Below are 23,041 nucleotides of genomic sequence, written 5' to 3'. Positions count from 1 at the left end.
TCAATGTCTTCCCACATTTCAGTTCCCTGACAGAAATCATTGTATCAGAGCAGCTGTAACTTCCCAAGATGACTGAAGAAAGACTATTAAATTAGCATTGTTTTTCAGAGCACATTACAGAGATGACAGAATCAAGCCAGTGGTACTGTAGGGACATTAGGACATGCTGGAAGGGTAGTTAAATATATAATCATTGTAGTTTCAGTTTGATCACAATATGCTCAAGCCTAGAGATTTTTGTGCCATGACTGAAATGAATATTAAGGTCAGTACTATACAGTAATAGCAGTACGCATGGGCAAAAAATCATTCACATGCTATGACTCAAGTTTCTCAAAAATATGGTTCTGCTTGTGGGAGAAGTAAAATCTTAAGAAGCCAGCATACACTTGTGAGATTTCACTCTTACGTGCCAAAGATAATCATCAGAGTAGACTGGCCATCTGGGCAAAATTGCTACATGATTTTTATCAAAATGATATTCAAAATGCCAAAACATCAGAGGTGTGCTACTCTTGCCAAAACATCAGAGGTGTGCTACTCTCACAGATGAGTCACATGCAGGTTTTTTTTTTTTTTTCTCTTAAGTTTTCCTAATATTTTAGCACATTCAGTGAACTTTAATATGGGGCAATGTCTTCATATTGATCACATGTCCCATGATCATTGGTCACTCTTCATACTGCCTTGTAGGAATCAGTTGGAACAGGCCTAAGGACTAATCCTTGAGTGGTTTTTATCATCTTTTATATGAATTTTTGAAACCTTCCTCTGTAAAATGCTTTACGTGCAGTACATTAATAAAGCTTGTGTTACAGCAGAGATGGTACTTCTATTTTCAGTATATCCCTGTCTGTATGTAAAATGCCTATATGATGACAAAAATGGCTCTAAGCACTATGGGACTTAACATCTGAGGTCATCAATCCCGTAGACTTAGAACTACCTAAATTTAACTAACCTAAGGACATCACACACATCCATACCCGAGGCAGGATTCGAACCTGCGACCCTAGCAGCAGCGCGGTTCCGGACTGAAGCACCTAGAACCGTTCTATATGATGACACACCAGCAAATAATGCTCTAGGCAATGACACACAGACAAATGCATGTTGGATGAGATGCTGTAATATGAGCATTGTTGTAATAACAGAAAAATAAACTACAAACCTGTGAAAATAATTCTATCAATGAGGTCACTGGAGCCATTCCTGCACTAATAGTTCTCAGAAGCCAACTCTCAAATCCCACTGTGCTGAAGAACTCCTTACACTGCAACAAATTTAAAAAAAAAAATTAGTAATAAATCATAATCATATGTCAACATGATTACTTAAAAAATCTGAAAACAAAGATGATGTGACTTACCAAATGAAAGCGCTGGCAGGTTGATAGACACACAAACAAACACAAACATACACACAAAATTCAAGCTTTAGCAACCAACGGTTGCTTCATCAGGAAAGAGGGAAGGAGAGGGAAAGACGAAAGGATGTGGGTTTTAAGGGAGAGGGTAAGGAGTCATTCCAATCCCGGGAGCGGAAAGACTTACCTTAGGGGGGAAAAAGGACAGGTATACACTTGCGCACACACACATATCCATCTGCACATACACAGACACAAGCAGACATTTGTAAAGGCAAAGAGTGTACACGATCAAAGGCAGAGCCACGTGTGAAAGCACCCACGTGATTTACCAACTGACCTGCCTACACTGTGAAGCTTTCTATGTGGGAATGACAAGCAACCAACTGTCCATTCGCATGAATGGACACAGGTAGACAGTGTTTGTTGGTAATGAGGATCACCCTGTGGCTAAACATGCCTTGGTGCACGGCCAGCACATCTTGGCACAGTGTTACACCGTCCGGGTTATCTGGATACTTCCCACTAACACCAACCTGTCAGAACTCCAGAGATGGGAACTTGCCCTTCAGTATAGCCTCTCTTCTCGTTATCCGCCAGGCCTCAACCTCCGCTAATTTCAAGTTGCCGCTGCTCATACCTCACCTGTCTTTCAACAACATCTTTGCCTCTGTACTTCCGCCTCGACTGACATCTCTGCCCAAACTCTTTGCCTTTACAAATGTCTGCTTGTGTCTGTGTATGTGTGGATGGATATGTGTGTGTGTGCGCGCGCGAGTGTATACCTGTCCTTTTTTCCCCCTAAGGTAAGTCTTTCCGCTCCCGGGATTGGAATGACTCCTTACCCTCTCCCTTAAAACCCACATCCTTTCGTCTTTCCCTCTCCTTCCCTCTTTCCTGATGAAGCAACCGTTGGTTGCGAAAGCTTGAATTTTGTGTGTATGTTTGTGTTTGTTTGTGTGTCTATCAACCTGCCAGCACTTTCGTTTGGTAAGTCACATCATCTTTGTTTTTAGATATATTTTTCCCACGTGGAATGTTTCCCTCTATTATATTCATATGATTACTTAATAACATTTACACACTGCCTGAAAGTTCTTTGAAAGCCTCTATTTTACACAATATTTCTGCAAGTATAACTGTAGATATATATGCCTTAAATAAAATGCCTTAGAGTCCCATCCTTGACCTGTTGAACAAACAAAATCCAAAACCTGTAGACATCTGTTTTGTGGTAACTGTAATTTTCCTATGTTAATAAGTTGAGATGATCTGTGAACTCCAATTTCTTACAACGAATGTGTCATCAGTGTAGCTCCAGAACACAGTTATTTTCAAAACTGAAAACTTCAATGCCCCTCTCTTCACATTCTCCAAAAGTAAATTATCTATCTGGAGTAAAATATGGCTTTATATGGCAACAAAGTCACTGTCTTCAAAGTATTTCATAGGAGATAAAAGAAAGGCTCTAAGCACTATGGGACTTAACATCTGAGGTCATCAGTCCCCTAGACTTAGAACTACTTAAACCTAACTAACCTAAGGACATCACACACATCCATGCCTGATGCAGGATTCGAAACTGCGACCGTAGTGGCCGCGTGGTTCCAGACTGAAGCACTTAGAACCACTCGGCCACAGCAGCCAGCTCCATAAGAGATATTAGCAATGCATTAAACTCACCATTATATGAGACAAACTATGTGCACGATGCAAGAATGAAGTATCAAACAATGACACAATTGCTTTCTACAGGCAAATAAATATGTTGGGAATGAACACTGGATTTACACTGGTCATTTAAATAAATAAAACACTTGTTAGATTCTGACTACAGCCTCATGTTCTTGAGATTCACTCAGCAGGGAACTAGATCTACATCTCCATCTACACTCCGCAAACCACTGTGAGGTGCATGGCAGAGGGTATGTCCCACTGAAAATGGAGTTAAGCATTTCAGCTTTCGCTTTGCTACCCTCAATTTCAGTTCCTGCCTCCCTCGCTACAGACTGGAAACTAACTTTGGTGTCACTAACAGTTTTTACATATGGCCAGAATTTCTTTGGATTTTGTGACATGTCATTTGACAATATTTTGCTACAGCAGTCACTGAAGGCATCACACATTGCTCTCTTGACAGCCAAATGCGTTTCATTCAGCATATCTCTATCTATAGCCCTATGATTTGTTTTGCTCTTATTATGCAGTAATCTCTGTTTCTTTTGAAGTTTCTATACAGTGACTGATACCATGGAGTTCCCACTCATTATGAACTGTTTTACTCAGAACTAATGGACAAACCATTGATACGCAGCTTAATCAACAAGGATGAGGATTTGCAGTTGGACAATTCAAGTATCCATTTCCTTCTTAGTCTTACTCTTGTATGAGTTTCTGTACTGTCTGATGCTTACCACCAATTTGACACACCCATGTATATGTATGTTACATTCACACCATTTCATTGTTGATGCATTTGTTACCAAGCCACCAAAAAATAATATGTCACGTAGGTGATGCTACAATAAAAATAAGGCATATATGACACATATGCCTGGAATTTTGCTGTAGATAATCTGGCATATCAAGAAATAAAAAACCAGAAATTCACACTCAAAGTCCGACACCAACTGGCATAAGCAAATGTTAGGATTTGAGTCAAAACAGTAGAAATAATGAACTGGCTGCAAGCCCTAAAATGGAACATTCAATTCTCCACAAAAACTTCAAGATTCACAATAGTGCATTATTACCTAATTTTGATCTGGTTTGTCAGACAATGCTGTTATTTGTTTATTGTGACTATCACCTACAATTTTACTTCAGTAGTATCAGCTATTAAGGACAGAACATTTTCAATTTTAGTCAATAGCTTTCTTCTTTTCATTATGGCCAACATCGGGAACATATGCCAGTTTCAATTATGTCAATATCAAAATCAGGATTTTATTATCTCATAAGTTGCGCACATAAATAGACAACATAAGTAATATAACTGACTCATATATAGTGTATTAAAAATGGATAAAATTAATATTTATATCTAACCATCATACAAGCTTATTAAATAACTCTTGAAGAAAACTTTATCACTATGAAAAATTTCATGAATAAATAACAACATTTTCACACAAGACTAGTAGGTAATTTTTTTTTTCCCCACCAAGCTAGTTCCACAATGTGAAAATTTTCAGTTTTTTTTATCACCAGCCTTTTCCCCACAGCTTCATCTTCATATGCGTTTGATGTAGAAATTGAACACATCTCGTCCCTTCCCTCTTCTTGTCTACCTCTGTCTGTCTATTTCCTCTCCCCCCCCCTCTCTCTTCATCTTCCTTTCTCTCTCTTTGTCCATTTCCTCCACTCTTCTCTCTCTGGCCAAACCTTCCTCCCCTCTCCCTATGAACATAATCTCCTCCCTTTCTCTCTTTCCAGCTCCACCTCTCCCTCTTCCTTTTCCACCACCCCTCTACACCTTCCTCGTGCATCTCCTCCTCTCCCCCCCCCCTCCTTCTCTCTCTCTCTCTCTCTCTCTCTCTCTCTCTCTCTGTCTGTCTATTTCTCCCTACCCTTCCCTCTGTCCATCTGAACCTATCTGCAGCCATGCTCATCAGCACATGTAGTCCCTGCAATACAGTTCAAAGCAGGCTAACACTACTCCCACAACATGCCTGCCATGCGGGGCAGGCTTGGAAATCACTTACTTGCACCTGATGTACAGGCCGCCATGCAAAGCAGGTTGATTTTACCCCAAAACAACATGCCTGTTGTGCAAGCCTGCCTACCTGTTGGGGCCCAGAAAACAGTTTCTTGCTCCTGACAGATAGGCTGCCCTGCAAAGCAGATTGATTTGGCAAACAGATGCTGTCGCTACACAGAACGTGTGTCAAGCAGGGCAGCCTATATGCCACCAGGCGCAGGAAAAAGCACACATATTTGCCTATATCTCCCCGTGCCAAATTTGGTTGAAATCAACCCTGTTTTACCTACTCCACAAAACACAATAGCATAGGTCTTCCCACTGGTCGTATTGTTGTGGCCAGGTACAATGCTCCGATAGAATGAACCTCTGCCTTTGTTGACCAACACCTCCAAATACTGTCCATCAACTCCCATCCTACATTCAAGACACTGCTCACTTCTCCAACCACCTTTCCACAGTTCCTGTCCCGTTATCATCAGACTCCGTGTTGGGCTGTGGATACAACATCCTAATATACTAACATCCCACTGCCCACTATTTTTCCCAATGACATCCTGATGCCAAAATCACCACCCATTTCCAAATCCTCTTAGCCAACCCCATTCCAGTCTACAATTATTTCACTTTGAAAAGCCAAATGTATAAACAAACCCATGGTCCTGCTACAGGTACTCGCAAGGCAACAACCTATGCTAATTTATTTATTGGTCATCTGGAGGAATTCTTCCTACCAAGTCCACATTTAAATCCCCTCGTCTGGTTCAGATTCATTGGTGAAATTTCCATGATCTGGACTCATGTGAGATAGCAATTTGGAACTATTCCATCTATAATGACTTCAACTCCTGTTAATCTGTAATTTTCTTTTTCCCTTGGCTTATTTCTCAAATTTTGCACATTCTCTAAATCGTACACATGTGGGAGGTGTTTAAAAATTCCAAAATATCAAGCTGTTTCCCACTTGGATTCATTATTCACGGTAACAATTTTGATGTGCTGATATTGATGCTGCACTTTGTTCTACTGGAAAATCAGTTAATTACAAGTTATACCTATTTGAAAATTCCACCTCATTATATAATAACAAAATACTTGTGAGTCAATACATATTTCTAGTGACATCAAGTTACAAAGTGTTACAGCTCAACTTTCAAATAACATATTTCAGATTCTGTTTTAATTACTGAGATAATTAATATCCAATTTCAGAAGCAACCACATTTTCCACTACACATTTTTCCACTATGCTTGTTAAATTTCCACCTTTGCCATTATACTTCTGCAGGCCTGCATTTTATGCACAAGATTATGTACTTTGCTTATTTATTACGTCTTTACTTAAGCTTACACATAATTTACCATGATTTTCAATATGATGTTTGTATTCCTAAGTTGGGTATTCGTGGCACAGATGCATAAAATGATTCCATAAAATTTTCTAAATTCTTACACCACAGCATTTTTCACAACCCAAATTTTTATTTATACTTATAGCCCATCTTGCACAGTAAAATTTAGCCTAAAGATTTCTCAAATGGTTATGTAGTTTCTGAAATAAAAATTTGTTCATACAAAAGTCTTTAATTAGTTCAGATGTCACTCAATGTCAGTCCGTTTGTATCCAGTCCTGGTCAAGTTAACAAATATGTAACACCTATGTTGAGTGTGCTCTCAGCGTCCGCTCACGCAATAGCTAGTCACAATTTGTTCATGAAAATACATGTAATAGCATGAACAAAAACTCAGTAATGTCAATGCCTAAAAATATTGAAGTGATTTCTGTAATTCAAATTAATGAATATTCTGACCGAGTTGTGTTTTAGTTGGCAAGAGGCTTGGACTATGATTGTTTCTAGTACAAGCGTTTGTTGACAGTGGTAACTTTAATTAAGGACTTAAAACTAGTCATTGTCCCAACAATGAACCTTGTGGCTAATAAATGTGTGGGAAGTGATGCCAAAACTGTGGGGTTGTATGTGTTATTCAGTAAACACCATCCTGTACTTACGATTTTCAGTTGTATGATGACAAACTGACATGAATGTGAAGAGACTACAGAAAACAAGTTGGTGAGCTCACATTTCATCCATAACCTCAACACCTACTCCGCAATCTGCATCACCTGCTTCTTTTCAACTCAATGTGCTATCTTCTTAGATCTTGATCTTCACATCTCAAATCGCTCCATACATACATCTTTTCATATCAAGTATGGCAACCACCAACAGCCTTTATCCACAGATAATATCCTGCCCAGCTCATGATGAACAGATCTCCCATTCCATCTCCTCCTCTAATGCCAATAAACCTGTTGACCAGCCAGTATCAACTTGACCTTAAAAAGCTCAACCACATCCTTCACCAGGGTTTTGATTATTTCTCATCGTGCCCTGACATGAGGAATATCCATCCCAAAATCCTACCCACATCACCAAAAGTATTATTCCGCCACTCACAAAACCTACAGAATATCTTTTGTCCATCCCTCCTTCAATTCTGCTCTGAATACTGTACCCCATGGGTCATTGCCCTGTGGTTGATGCAGGGCAAGACGAGTCCCATACACCCCTTCACCACATCCTACCACAGTCCAGTCACAGGCACGACCTACTCTATAAAAGGCATGGCCAACTGTGAAACCAACCACGCTATATATCTGCTATGCTGCAACTACTGTACAGCATTCTTTGAGAGCACGACAAGTAACAAATTGTCCACTTGCATGAATGGCCACCACCGCATTGTCAACCGTAGACTTGACCATATAGTTGCTGAACATGTTGGGCATCACAAAGTAAATGACTTCAACAGCTGCTTCCCTTCATTGGCCATTTGGATTTTCCCTTCCAATACAAGTTTCTCTGAACTATGGGAACATGGTAATTATCTCCCCAGCATATCCTGCACTCTCAAAGTACTGCTTGCCTGAACCTATGCTAACCAGTTTTCCACTGCCTCACTTTACCCCCCCCCCCTCCTCCTCTCTCTTTCTCTCTCTCTCTCTCCTCCACCCTCCCTTTCTCACCTCCCTCTCTTTTTTTTCCCCTCCATCTTCATCCTTCTCTCCTCTCCACTCCTCCACTCCCCCTCCCACTCTCCATCGTGCTATCTCTTATACGCTCTACCCTCTGAATTCCTTTCATCTTGTGTCATCTTGTGCAGCTGCTGAGTCATCTCTTGAAAGACCTGCCTCACACTATCTCATTATCCCTTCCTTTCCTCCTGTGACCTTTCCTATTCCCTCCCCACCTCCTCCTGATCAGGCAACTGCTCTCCGATAATCAATAATCAGTCTCGCTGTGACCATGAGAGAGTGTGTGTGTGTGTGTGTGTGTGTGTGTGTGTGTGTGTACACTTTTACTAGAGAAAGAGCAAGGGCTCAAAAGCTAGAGTGAATACTGTTTTCTGTTCTGTGTTTCTGTACACCACTCATTAGTCCACTATAGGTGAGTGGTTGCCTTTCCCTTACTTTACGTATTTTTCCATCAATGAATTTCCATTATTGTTAGTTAAGTCTTTGTCGTGTTTAATTTTAATCCGTTTAGATCAAACCAATATTCTAAACTCTTTAGGGAGCCAACGAGTCTTTGGGAAATTTGATCTGTGGTCTCACTTTCAGCAAGTAAAGAAGTATAGTCCACACATAAAACTGAGTAGGATGTTATATATAGAGATAAATCGCTTATATAAAACAATATGATTAGACTAAAATGGTATCTTGTAGAACTCCCTGTGAAATAATTTTGCAGCCTGAAAAACAATTTACTGACCCGACATTACCCATAACCTTTGCTTTCTCTCTGCTAAATATGATTTGAACAATTTCAAAGCACTACTGTTGATTCTGTATTAAAAGTATTTTCTGTATCCTTCTATTTTGTGGAGTAGTAAAGATTGGTTTACACAGTCAAAAGCCTTCATAATGTTGATGGCACTTGTTATACTTTTGCCTTTCTGGAAGCCAATCTCATTTAACATGATGATATTAGATATTGCTATGAAATTTTGGATCTGAGTTGTACAATTTTTTTCAAATACTTTATTATTAATAATTATAGATAGGGGTCCTGATATTTTACCAGAAACTCTTTTAGTTATTCTAGTGGATATTTCATTCCATCCATTCCAATTTTTATTTCTTAAGGACAATACTACTATTCTACATCTCTTGCTCCAGTTTTTCCAAATTTAGTTAGGGCTTCCCTGTTATCCTGCCTGAATCCAAAGGGATGGACATTCTCTAGGTAACTACTTACAACAACATCTGATTTTGATACATATATTTAAAAAACTCACTGAAGTATTCTGATTTTTCAGAGGAATTTACAATGGATTTGTCACCAAACTTGATTTTGGAAATTTGTGGACTGCCATCTATAACACCAACTTCATATTTATGACTTACCACACAGCATTTGGTTTATTTGGATGGCTCAGAATGAATATTTTGTGTGCAATTTCTTTTGCTGTTTTTAACATCCTTCCAGATAGAGTTTTATACCATTTTATAAAATCTATGTTTGTATTATTTTTCAGTTTTTTAACACTTGACAGTTTTGTGCCAGCAGATGTTTGTATGTAATTTTTTATGGCAGGCTGTAGTGGGAAAAGTTTTGCAAAAAACTTCCAAGAAAACTATCATAATTTTTATAACTTGTATTCAATGATCTGAAAGCCAAATTACTTCTTCAAGCCTACAACAGAACAAGCTTAGGCATATTTTGTTTGCTGAGGTATTGTTTGATGCTTGTTTTCTTAATGCCTCATTTATTTATTTACAATGCAGAATGATCAGATATCCCTAAATCAATGCAGCATTTTCTTGTATCATCAAATGTATTATTTGTCAGAATTACAGTTTGCAGTATGCTTATTTTCTCTTGTGAATTCTGTGAAATTCAACTTGAAACCAAATTGCTTGAATCACATCAATAAATTGTGATGATTCACTGTATTCTTTTTTTTATGTTTATGTTAAAAATCAGCAAATTTCACCCTTTTCTTTTTCTCTTTTATTAGGTTCTGTAAGAGGCTCCCTCTTCTTTTAAATAATTTTAATCTCTATCACTTAGCTTATGTAAACATTTCTTTTTGCTACTGCTTTCTCTATGTCCTGCATTTCTAAAACCTTTTTATTTCTTGAACCTAGCTTATTGTTACTGTCTTGTCCCAGATATACTTTAAGATTTGTTCTGACTGCCAACTGTTGTTGTTGTTGTTAAAAGTCTTCATTATTCCATATCCTTTTTCGATTTAGTCTGACATTTAATCTTTGGCAGATTGCTTTAATCAATTTTCTTTCATTATCTCTCCTAGATTTCTAAACATGTTTTTTGTGTTGCAAATGTAGGTCATTAAAAATTTTGATGATTTTTTTTTGTTAGCAAAAAATTTCATCTTCTCTGTGGGGGTTCTTAAACTTGCTTTCTTGGTTATCTACTCCAAGTGACTGATTTACATTTCTGTGTCTTCTAAATTTACAGACAGTACAACACAATCATTCAGGAATGCCAAACAGTTTACTCCAACACCTCGTTTCCCTCTTCCCAGTTTCATTGGCAATACTCAGTACCCTTTTTAATTATCTGTTCCAAAGTCTTCGTATTTTTTAATACACTGTTTAAAAATGAAGATAACTTTTTAATGTTCCATTGGCAATAATGTCATTAAAAACAGACCACAAGCTCAGACTGAGGAAGGAAATCAGCTACGCCCTTTCAAAGGAACCACTATTAATATCAGAAACAAAACCACCATCATCAGCTGATACAGCACAGCCATCAACAGTGGCAGCCAAAATCAATATCAACTGAAGCAAAACAGTCCTCTTCAGAAGTGGCAGGAACTACAGAAGCACCATCATCATCATCTCAATCTACAGCAGAACCACCACCACAGTGACAACAGTGTCACTGTCACCACTGGCAGCTGCATCAGCATCGCCAGAATCAGGACCATCATCATCACAAGAACAAGCAGCAAGGAAATAAACAACAACAGCAGCAGCAGCAGCAGCAGCATAAGAATCAACAATATCAACAGAAGAAACAACAGCAGAAGAAGCAATAGGGAGTCAGTCATCCTCATAACAAGAGAAAAATTTCACCACCAAACCATGTTAAGGATTTTTAGTAGAAACTGGAGTGAAAGAAACAGTAAGATAAGTAACCTACAAAAAGTTCTTCCTGGTCAGTTTAGAACAGATAATTTTGATGACATCATATCTAGAACTGCAAATAATAATCTTATCATGCATTTAAATATTGGAAGGTTTATCAAATAATCCGGTCAATAAGCTTCACGAGTTGGAGTACATCTAGAGAACAAAATGGTCTGGGAAGGTCATTTTCTTATGTGAACACTGGCTTACAGATGAATATACAAATTTATTGAACAAACTTACAGATTATGAAGTAGCAACTGGCTTCTGTAGAAACAAAGGTATGATGGCTTGAGTATTATGGTTCATTCATCAGTAAAATACCATATCAGGCAAAATTTCGATGATTTAAATTAAGAACACAGATTTCAGAGTTGCTGCATGGCACTTAAGGATTATAAAATGCTGATATTGAGCATATATCGTACCCCTGGTTACTCAATATCCTGAAGTTTTCTGGTCAAGCGTGAAAATTTACTCCATTAACTCAAAACTGAAAAGTTACATAAAAAATTGTTGTTTGTGCTGATTTCAATATATATGTGAGAAGAAAATGGAAATTTGCCTTTAAGATGAAGGAGCTGATGTCCACACATTGTTTTATTCTAAATTTTATAGAAATGACAAGTTTAGATAATACTGCTAATAGCTTAAATTACAGAGTAACAGGAAAATATACAGTAAACTTAGAGATCTCAGACCACAATGCTCTATTAGTGCCATTACTTTGTGTTACCCCAAGGTACACAAATAGGAAGGTCAGAAATTTTAAACAAGAAAATACGGAAATGTTAGCCAGTAAAATCAGCCTCCTCTCATGGCCATTTACTGCTCAGTCCTCAGTAAATGAAAATTTCAATAACTTTCTGGAGACCTTCCTGATGGTGTTCATGAATGCTTTCCTTTTGTAACTATAAAAACTGACTTGCCTAAGAAGGGATCATGGATAACAAGGGGTATTCAGATTTCAAGCATGAGGAAAAGAGAACTTCCTTCATATGAAGGCATAAGTCAATACAGACCCAGAATTCTTAAATTATATAAGGCAATACAAAAAAAAAATCTTTGACAAAGTAGTCAGACAGGCAAAAAAAAAAAAAAATTAGTGAATAATATTTACATTTCAAATGCTAAAAATAAGTTTAAGGCAATATGGTCCATTGTAAACAATGAAATAGGTATAAAAAAGGCAGACAATCAAAACTTGAACTAGATAGTTGCAGGGGAGACTGTCCTGAACCCTACACAGATCTGTGAAGCTTTTAACAGCCACTTCATAAATCCATGCCCAACTGACGAACTTTCAACTCCAAATGTGTATCCTGTTCCTACTTTACCTAACTCCACTGAATTCAAATTTGCACATATATCCCATTCAGAAGTAGCTGATATAGAGTCTTTGAAGAATTTAAATTCTGTAAGCTGGGCTGAAACTCCTAGAAAAATAATAGAGGCAATCACCAACAGTATTGCATATCCTCTATTCCTTATAATCACTCAATCTTCCGAGGAAGGATGTTTTCCCAGTAGACTGAAGTATATTGAAATACAACTCATTTATAAAAAAGACAGACATGATGATGTGGGTAATAATCAACCAATCTCTTTGTTATCGATAGTTTTCAAAATATCTGATGAGTAGCACGCAACCAGATAGTTAACTATAATAATCTGCATAATGTTATCCAGAACAATCAGCATGCTTTCCAAGGACGACACTGCACTGTGCAAGACATCAATGAACTTATTACAGAAATTAGTAGTAGTTTAGATAGTAAAATGGGTGTATTAGGCATCTTTTGTGACCTAACTGAAGCCTCTGTCACAGCAGATCACAAACTACTACTTTGTAAGTTACAAGCATATGGTTTCAGTGAAAATTCGCTGTGTTGGATGTCATCTTACCTATTAAACAGGAAATAAAGAGTAGTAATAGATGGCAAGAGATACTTCTCAAGCTGGAAAAGGACAGAATAAGGCATGCCACAAGGGTTTATCCTTGGGCCCGTTTGGGCCAATACTGTTACTGTATAACAGGCGCGGCTCGTGGTTTCTATACGGGGGAAGGCTGTGGCATTTATTGATCAGAGCCAACATAGACCTCGGGTTACGCTACAGATTAGTCTGACGTAAACAACTAAGAATTCAGGGGCAGGGGGTGGGCAGATCACGCTCTACCCATAATTTTACGTACTGTATCTTCTATAATCAGGTATTAAATATCATTAGAAGCTAACTTCGTGTTAAAATCTTTGGTTAGTGTTTTTATACGTCATTATTGCATTTTCTGACACTTTGCAGCAAATCATATGAAAAGACGCGTTTCGGAGAGATCTTTAATGCGGGTCTGGAAGCACCAAGTTCTTTCACTTTCATCCTATGGCCGTGTTCCAAGTTTTTACCTATTAATTTGCACACTGAACTCATATTGCGCTTGTTTCACACTCGCGGTATGTTGCAGGTATTCACCAGCAAGTAAAACTCACTAAAATCCTGCAAAATATACTCCGAAAAAGAAACTTGCTAATATCACACGGTATCAACAAAAGCAGTCAGCATCAGCAAGCAAGGAAGGTAAAGTAACGGGACAAATTTCGCGCGGTTTTCCCTTTAACTACTTATGAAACTCTCGCTAGATGGCAGTACTGGTACGTTACTGTAGTGTAGTGCACTCTGGCGGGATATTTGCAAACTTATTCTAAATGTGGATAAAATAGCCAATAGCAGAAACAAAACAACTATGTAAAACATTATCAAAACAATAATACTAAATGTCGATTAATGACGCATCGAAGCGTAGTAGAGATATGCAGAGACAGAGATTGGATAGCGAAGTTTCGGCCACTCTACATTCCTTTATTACATAGATAGTGGAACCTGAAAAATATGTGGTGGTTGGTACGACACCCTTAGGCTGCAAGCTCTGAGCCTTCGGGTCGCCCATAAAGAGCAGTACTTTGTAGAAGCCACGCCCCCAAACCGCTACTACATGCAGCTTACGGACGTTTCAAGGCGCAGCCTAAACACTACTAACCATTCGGAAAACATCTATCGATACAAACAGTTCCAAAAATGTTGACCGTCGTTATTTTAATCGGAACGGGAAATATGCGAAATTCGTCCTGATAATTTAAATTATGTAATACGTTCTTGCGAAATTTACTTTAACATATATTTTGGGGCGGCTCCGCCTCAGAGCCTTTAATTACGAGCCGCGCCTGCTGTATAATATAAATGGCATGCCAACTAACATAAATTCAGACAATTCTTTACACAGATGATTCAACAGCGATAGTCAGTGTAGTGTTTCGAGAATTTCTGCATGAATTCTAAAACCACTCAGCCTTCTACCATATCCAACAAACCGTTAGATCTGTTGTGAGAAAAGTGAAAATTTAATTAGCCATCTTCAGCTGACTCTTGTTGAAATCGGGACCTGGGTGAGAAATATGCACTGAAACTAAATCTAATAAAGACACAAATCATCCACTTTACCACAAAACAAACTGTACCAGATCTATTTGAAATACAGGGTTATTACAAATGATTGAAGCGATTTCACAGCTCTACAATAACTTTATTATTTGAGATATTTTCACAATGCTTTGCACACACATACAAAAACTCAAAAAGTTTTTTTAATCATTCACAAATGTTCGATAAGTGCCCCTTTAGTGATTCGGCAGACATCAAGCCGATAATCAAGTTCCTCCCACACTCGGCGCAGCATGTTCCCATCAATGAGTTCGAAAGCATCGTTGATGCGAGCTCGCAGTTTTGGCATGTTTCTTGCTAGAGGAGGTTTAAACACTGAATCTTTCACATAACCCCACAGAAAGAAATCGCATAGGGTTAAGTCGGGAGAGCGTGGAGGCCATGACATGAATTGCTGATCACAATCCCCACCACGACCGATCCATCGGTTTTCCAATCTCCTGTTTAAGAAATGCTGAACATCATGATGGAAGTGCGGTGGAGCACCATCCTGTTGAAAGATGAAGTCGGCGCTGTCGGTCCCCAGTTATGGCATGAGCCAATTTTCCAGCATGTCCAGATGCACGTGTCCTGTAAAGTTTTTTTCGCAGAAGAAAAAGGGGCCGTAAACTTTAAACCGTGAGATTGCACAAAACACGATAACTTTTGGTGAATTGCAAATTTGCTGCACGAATGCGTGGGGATTCTCTACCGCTCAGATTCACACATTGTGTCTGTTCACTTCACCATTAAGAGAAAATGTTGCTTCATCACTGAAAACAAGTTTCGCACTGAACGCATCCTCTTCCATGAGCTGTTGCAACCGTGCCGAAAATTCAAAGCGTTTGACTTTGTCATCGGGTGTCAGGACTTGTAGCAATTGTAAACGGTAAGGCTTCTGCTTTAGCCTTTTCCGTAAGATTTTCCAAACCGTCGGCTTTGGTACGTTTAGCTCCCTGCTTGCTTTATTCGTCGACTTCCACGGGCTACACGTGAAACTTGCCCGCATGCGTTCAACCGTTTCTTCGCTCAGTGCAGGCCGACCCGTTGATTTCCCCTTACAGAGGCATACAGAAGCTTTAAACTGCGCATACCATCGCTGAATGGAGTTAGCAGTTGGTGGATCTTTGTTGAACTTTGTCCTGAAAGTGTCGTTGCACTGTTATGACTGGCTGATGTGAGTGCATTTCAAGCACGACATTCGCTTTCTCGGCTCCTGTCGCCATTTTGTCTCACTGCACTCTCGAGCGCTCTGGCGGCAGAAACCTGAAGTGCGGCTTCAGCCGAACAAAACTTTATGAATTTTTCTAGGTATCTGTAGTGTGTCGTGACCATATGTCAATGAATGGAGCTACAGTGAATTTATGAAATCGCTTCAATCATTTGTAATAGCCTTGTATAATATGAGGAAAATCACGTTGTCACCACAAACTGTATCTGATTTCTACGTGTAATACTGAACAAGAATTTATTATGGTCAGATCATGTAGATGTCATGTGTCACCGTCTAAATAGTCCAAGATTTGCAAATGAATGTTATAAGTAGTATAATAGAAGTGCCAGTAAAAAAAGTTATATATCACACGTATTTTGTGTCTGTGATTAGATATGGTATAATTTTTTGGAGATCAGAGAAAACAAACTTACAGACAGTTTTTAGGCTACAGAAAAAACCATTAGTCACTGCAGATGCAGAAAAAAGACAATCCTGCAGATTTCTGTACAAGGTCCTTGATCTTATGGTTGTTCCTGGCTTCTATTACCTATGAGACAATTTTTGAGAATAGCCTGTTTACGCATGAAACAGATCTCAGTATAAGTTACCAACTCATAGGCTAAAACTACTGGAGAAGATGCCCTATTATATGGGTACGAGGCTGGGAATGAAATCTGTGAAAAATTTAAAAATTATGAACAAGCAGAATTTCATTTAAAAAAGCGTCTTAGCAAGTAAATGTTACTACAGTGTAGAAGAATCTATGACTGACTGTCACAAATAACTATGCCTGATGTGTAATTTTATTCTATTTCATGCTAAAAAGGTACTTTACGTAAATATTTACTCTTAATTTTACTTTATTTTAAACATGATTATATCAAATCATTTTATTGTACATAAAATTATGAAACAGCTGTGAATTATTCTGTACACTTACAATTAGAAAGTAGCTTTAACCTGACAAGACACCTATGTTCCAATCATTTGATTGTAAATGACATGTTATGTGACAAAGTTTCTATTCTATTCCAGCTTTCACCTTCAGCAATACAGAGAAGCTAAGCCTGGATGGCCTGGCAGAGATTTGCACAACTATACTACTGACTTACCACCCCACTCAGTACAGTTTAATAGGACTGCTGGAGATAATTTTCATCTTGTCTTACACATGTATCTGTTATAAAGGACTTAGAGATTATGACCATCAACTTCTATTCTGAGAATGTGTCTAAGTGTTTCAAAGGCTAGGTTTGCCAGTTTAGATGGAACATTTCCCTAAATTAATGTGCATACACAATAGAGAGAGTTTTCTTTGCAAACATTCTCATACTGGCAACTTCTGTACTTTGACTGCAAACTAAATAAATATTAAGTAAAAATGAATGACCAGTTATTTTTTTATTGCTACGTCTCCTACTGAAAAAGCTTTAAAACAGAATAGAGCAATATTACTAACTATAAAAAAAGAGAAAACCACACCAACTAATACGTTTTACATACATCTTAGTTCAGTTGTCAACTTACCAGAGTATCCTCTACTAGCTGAGTAGCAACTTTTTCAGCAGAGTACAGCCCTGCAGTCTGTGAGATTAGTTTGGTCTCTATTGGCTTTGTGAGCTCCTCTTTAGCAAATCCTGGTGTGTCGGTATCAGGAGGCAAGGCTAAGGTCACTGATATATTGTAAGGCTTACACTGCAGGCAAAAAAAGTAAAAAACAAGCATAAGGTTTCGTTGCTGCCAGACCATTGTCAATAAATTTATTTCTAAAGTATTTGATAAAAAAGAATAATTTACATTTACTGCACTGTCAGTCATCATTTAAAACAGAAGCCAAATGTCTGAAGAGAAGAGATGCCTTCTCAAAAATGAAATCCATGACTGACAAAATACACTGATCAGCCAAACATTATGACCACCTATCTAATAGGCAGTACATCCAACTTTTGCGCAGACAGACAGACACACACACACACACACACACACACACACACACACACACACACCTCCTAATTCCTGTAAATCCTAGGGAGGGGGGGGGGGGGGGCGATGCCACGTTCAATCACATCACATTCTAGATATGTTTGATCGGGTTCAGATCTGGTGAACTGAGGGGCTCATACATCAATTGGAACTTGCCACTGTGTTCCTTGAACCACACCATCACTGTCCTGGCCTTGTGTCATGGCGCATTATCTTGCTGAAAAATGTCACTGCCGTCAGGATACATGATCATCATAAGGGGTGTACGTGGTCTACAACGAGTGTATGATACTCCTGGCCATCATGGTGCCTTTCATGAGCTCCACTGGATCCATGGATGCCCATGTAAATGTTCCCCAGAGCATAATGGAGCTGCCACCAGCTTGTCTCTGTCCTGCAGTACAAGGTGTCAAGAAGCTGTTCCCCTGGAGGACGTTGGATTCGTGACCCCCCGCCCCGTATGATGAAGAAGACCATGCAACATACTGCCAATGCACCTATGTCCAGTGCCAATGGTCACATGCTCATTTCAGTCACAGTTGCCGATGTTGTGGCGTTAACATTGGCACACGAAAGGGTCATTGGCTGCGGAGGTCAGTCCTTAGAAGTGTTTGGTGAACTGTGTGGTCACGTACACCTGTACTCTGCCCAGCATAAAGTTCGATGTTAGTTCCGCCGCAGTCCGCTGTCTGTCCTATTTTACCAGTCTGCCCAGCCAACAATGTACGAGATCTGTAATGAGAGATGGTGGCACAATTCCATGTCTGGACATGGTTTCACCTTGGTTTCTCCATGTGTTGAAGACACTCACCAACAGCACTTCTTGAACACCTGACAAGTTGTGCAGTTTCTGAAATGCTCATACCAAGCCTGTGACGAAGCAAGCTGCGATATTTTTACTTCCCCTCTTGTTTTGTCATCTGCCTCCTTAAATTCGTTTTTTCAGTTTTAACTAATTACCATTAACATATGTGAGTGTAGTCTGCATTTTCATAAAAGAGAAAGGTTGGTCCTCAGTTTTAAAGAATATAACACCAGATCTAATTTTGTGCTTAGTTGTATGTATGTAATTGATTTTCTAATTTATTTTGACTATTGCTAGTTAGTATCTTTTATTATAGGGTGAAATCAGTAATTGTTTTGTAAATTATATTCTATTGTTGATGTGTAAACAAATATAAATTCAGTACTAAGTATAAACATTTGGAGAAACAACTAATAGTATTCTTAAAGTGTTTATTCGGCTCTATTTGAAAACCTGTTAGCAAAACCAGTCCTTAATTAATTCAAAAGTATCTGTTAAAAGTATTGTTTGTGTAATGATATTTGTTAATTTCATGATTTAAACAAATAATTCAGCCTAACTCTTGCAGTAGAAGAAACTGTTAAAAAGAACCAAATTTTCTATGTATTCAGTTAATTTAATGAGTTAATTTTTAATTGTAATTTCTATAAATTTAACTTTGAACAATGTGTAGTTTCGGCACCTATTATTGTGAGAATATATAAGGGCCCGATTTTTGGTCCTGAGATAGTCAGTCCACAGTGGAGTTTCAATCAAGGAACCTGTATTGGTTAGATCAACAACAATGCATCCGTAAAATAAGTGCAACACAATTAGGCCGTGTGTTAAAAAAACGACAATGTGTGTTCCATGCGTACCTTGCTATTCTTCAAGAACTGTGTGTTTAGGTTTTTACTGCTCGTAGATGTTCAACAGTAAACTATTGTGGCACTATGTTGATGTTTGCCTGCGAACTATTAATGAGGCTTATTGAAAGTTAAACAATAGTGCACTGGCCATATAAATGTGTATATGTGGGGTTGTGAACTGTGAAAGTAAACAATTGTGAAACTCAAATATGCAAATGTTGGCTACATCATTTAAAGTCGTCCCTGTTTGACTTCCCTCCCTCCCATTTTTCAGCCAGTATAGCAATGTAGTACTTTGACACCAAGGACAACAAATGAAGAACCTGTCCTCAGTCGAAATCAGAGAGCTCATGTGCCTTCCCAATTCTAAACATGGACAGCATGCTCACAGAGACCACAGGCACTATGCATGTGACGAACTAGCAGTCATTCCTCACCAGGTGATGCTGCTATCGCCTGGACAGGTTTATACTGTTAGTAGGTAGGTGGTCATAATGTTCTGGCTCATCAGTGTAAATTGTATTGATCAAAGTGAAGATTTTAGATAAATTATAGTTTTGGGATGTAATGTGGAAAGCAGTGTCATGTATAATACATATCATTTCCTCATAGTACACTTCCGTAGATACTTTCTTACTTACAAAAATCTATCCAAAAACCATGGAAAATTCTGGTCCTATGTAGAAGTCACTAAAAAAGACAAAAGCTCCTATTCAGTCACTTCTCAATCAGTGTGGTGCGGTTACTCCACATACAAGAAGCACAAAAGAATGGATGTGCAAAATTATAGACCAATACCCTTAACTTTGAACTACTGCAAAAATCATTGGTTGTTTTTTAAGTTAGAATTCAATTTCCTAGAGAGAGTATTCTGTCCATAAATCAATAAATATTAAGAAAGCACTGCTCATGCAAAACAGAGCTTGTTCTTTTCACACACAATAGCCTACAAACCATGGATGCAGGGCAACATGTAGATTTTATATTTTTAGACTTGACGAAGTGTCTCCTTCTGTAAACAGTAAAAGGTGCAGACACACTGAATAAATAGGCTACTCAAATGTGTGACTGAATCCAACACTTGATGTGTGATATAACCCAACACATTGTTCTGGACAATGAGTGTTCATCAGAAACAAAAGTAAGTGCCACAGGGAAACGAGGCAGGACCACTCCTGTTCTCCATGTAAACTTGACAACTGAAAAAGTGGCAGTCTTAAATTTTAATTGCCAATTGAGTGTACAGAACTGATAATAAGAGCAACTCAGTGTGCAGTACTGCTAATAAGAGTAAAGGACACTTGTAATTAAGTTATGGCTTACTGACACTAAGCATGAAGCACACACCCTCTAAAACCACAAGAAAATCTGATCCGTGTCATCCCTAGGATTTTATTATGTAGAAAAGGCTCTTGGCAGTAGTAAGGCATAGCCAAAGATGGGATAACAGTATGAAATACCTTAAGATGATAGTTCTTAGTATAACAACAGTGGTGGCACAGTCAACAGACTGATAAGCATAGTGGCATGATTCTGATCTTTATCATTTAACATCCCATCCAAAGGCCTTTCATTTCAATGACCATCTGAATTCTGGAAAGTAGGGAGTCTACGAGGTGACTAATAAGCATCTCATTTCCTGCAATCTGCTCCGAGATGGCTAGGGCAATATTCAAAAGGTCAGACAGGTGCTTGGTGCAGGATCAGGCCAGTTTTCTTGAAGTGTCTGTTCCATGCCCATTCATATGTTTCCAGTGAGGCTGACATCTGGGGCACATGTAGGTTGGTCACGAAGAAAAATTTCATTCTGTTTTGCAAATCAATCCTTCACCATAGATAATATTGTACTGGACACTGATCTTGCTGAAAACAGACTAATCCCTCAGAGTTAAGGAAACTGGCACACTTGCCTAATATCATGCAGGGCCCCAGTGAGCACACACAAGTGCCGCAACATGACGTGGCATGGACTTGACTAATATCTGAAGTACTGCTGGAGGGAATTGACACCATGAGTCCTGCAGGACTGTCCATAAATCCGTAGGAGATCTCTTCTGAACAGGACATTGCAAGGCATCACAGATATGTTCATGTCTGGGGAGTTTGGTGGCCACCACAAGTGTTTAAACTCAGAAGAGTGTTCCTGGAACCACTCTGTAGCAATTCTGGACATGTGGGGTGTCGCATTGTCCTCCTTGAATTGCCCAAGCCCACTGGAATACACAATGGACATGAACAGATGCATGTGATCAGACAGGATGCTTATGTACGTCTCACTTATCAGAGTCATATCTAAACTTATCAGGGGACCCATATCATTTCAACTGCACATGCCCCACACTGTTACAGAGCCTTCACCAGCTTAAGCAGTCCCCTGCTAACATGCAGGGTCCGTGGGTTCATGAGGTTGTCTTCATACCCATTCACATCCATCTGCTCGAGACGATTTGAAATGAGACTCGTCTAACCAGGCAGCACGTTTCCAGTCATCAAGGGAAAATGAGTGGGCCTTCAGCTCCAAAAGCCCATATCGATGATGTTTCATAGAATGGTTTGCACACTGACATTTGCTGACGGCCCAGCGCCGAAATCTGCAGCAATTTGTGGAAGGGTTGCACTTCTGTCACATTCAATGATTCTCTTCAGTTGTCTTCGGTCCCATTCTAACAGGATCATTTTCCAGCTGCAGCAATGTCGGAGATTAGATGTTTACTGGATTCCTGATATTCACGGTACACTCATCATACAGGAAAATCCCCACTTCATCACTACCTCAGAGATGCTGTGACCTATCGCTCGTGTGCTGACTATAACAGCTCGTTCAAACTCACTTAAATCTGATAACCTACCATTCTAGCAGCAGTAACCAATGTAACAACAGCGCCAGACACTTGTCGTCTTATATAGGTGTTGCCGACCGCAGTGCCGTATTCTGCCTATTTACATATCTCTGTATTTGGATATGCATGCCTGTACATTTCTTTGGTGCTTCAGTGCAGTTCTCACTCTAGTGGGACCATAACAATATGAGTATACTGGGCAGCTTCACATCAGCCACTTACTCTGTCACACACCCCAACCCCACAGGAACACATCAAGCCCCACAGCCACTGCAAGATAATGTGCAGATATATTAGGGGTCAAAACAAATAACATGTGACTTTTATATCTGTGATGGACCATCGCTCCCAAAAAATATCTTTATGTGTGTTTGCAAGTTCATTAGTGTGGACTAGTATCATTACATTACACACCAATAGCCCAATTCCCACATGCCTACTGGATTCCCCAGAATCACAATATTGCTTTATTCATCATCACCCAGTGCCCTCAGGAATGCCATAATGTGTAATGCATAACATGTCATGATCTCTGACACTATCAAATTCCCATCCTCCATTAGAGCAGCAACACAGCAAGAAACAGCCTGTTGGTGACAATGAATAAAGTGGATGCACTACTCAATGCAAAGTGGTTCAGGAGTAC

General features: G+C 39.0%; 1 protein-coding gene across 1 annotated transcript in view; it reads right to left on the bottom strand.

Moving 5' to 3' along the window:
• Nucleotides 1–23,041, bottom strand: part of LOC124622124 (3-ketodihydrosphingosine reductase) — a 72,648-nt gene that overhangs the window by 443 nt on the left and 49,164 nt on the right. Inside the window, exons 6-7 of the mRNA XM_047147737.1 lie at nucleotides 17,447–17,614; nucleotides 1,172–1,273 (exon numbers count right to left, since the gene is read on the bottom strand). Of these exons, the coding sequence (XP_047003693.1) occupies nucleotides 1,172–1,273; nucleotides 17,447–17,614 (270 nt within the window). The remainder of the gene's footprint in view (nucleotides 1–1,171; nucleotides 1,274–17,446; nucleotides 17,615–23,041) is intronic.

This window comes from Schistocerca americana, chromosome 7, assembly GCF_021461395.2.
Source record: "Schistocerca americana isolate TAMUIC-IGC-003095 chromosome 7, iqSchAmer2.1, whole genome shotgun sequence".
Taxonomy (NCBI): Eukaryota; Metazoa; Arthropoda; class Insecta; order Orthoptera; family Acrididae; genus Schistocerca; species Schistocerca americana.
This window is presented reverse-complemented; position numbering and strand designations above follow the sequence as displayed.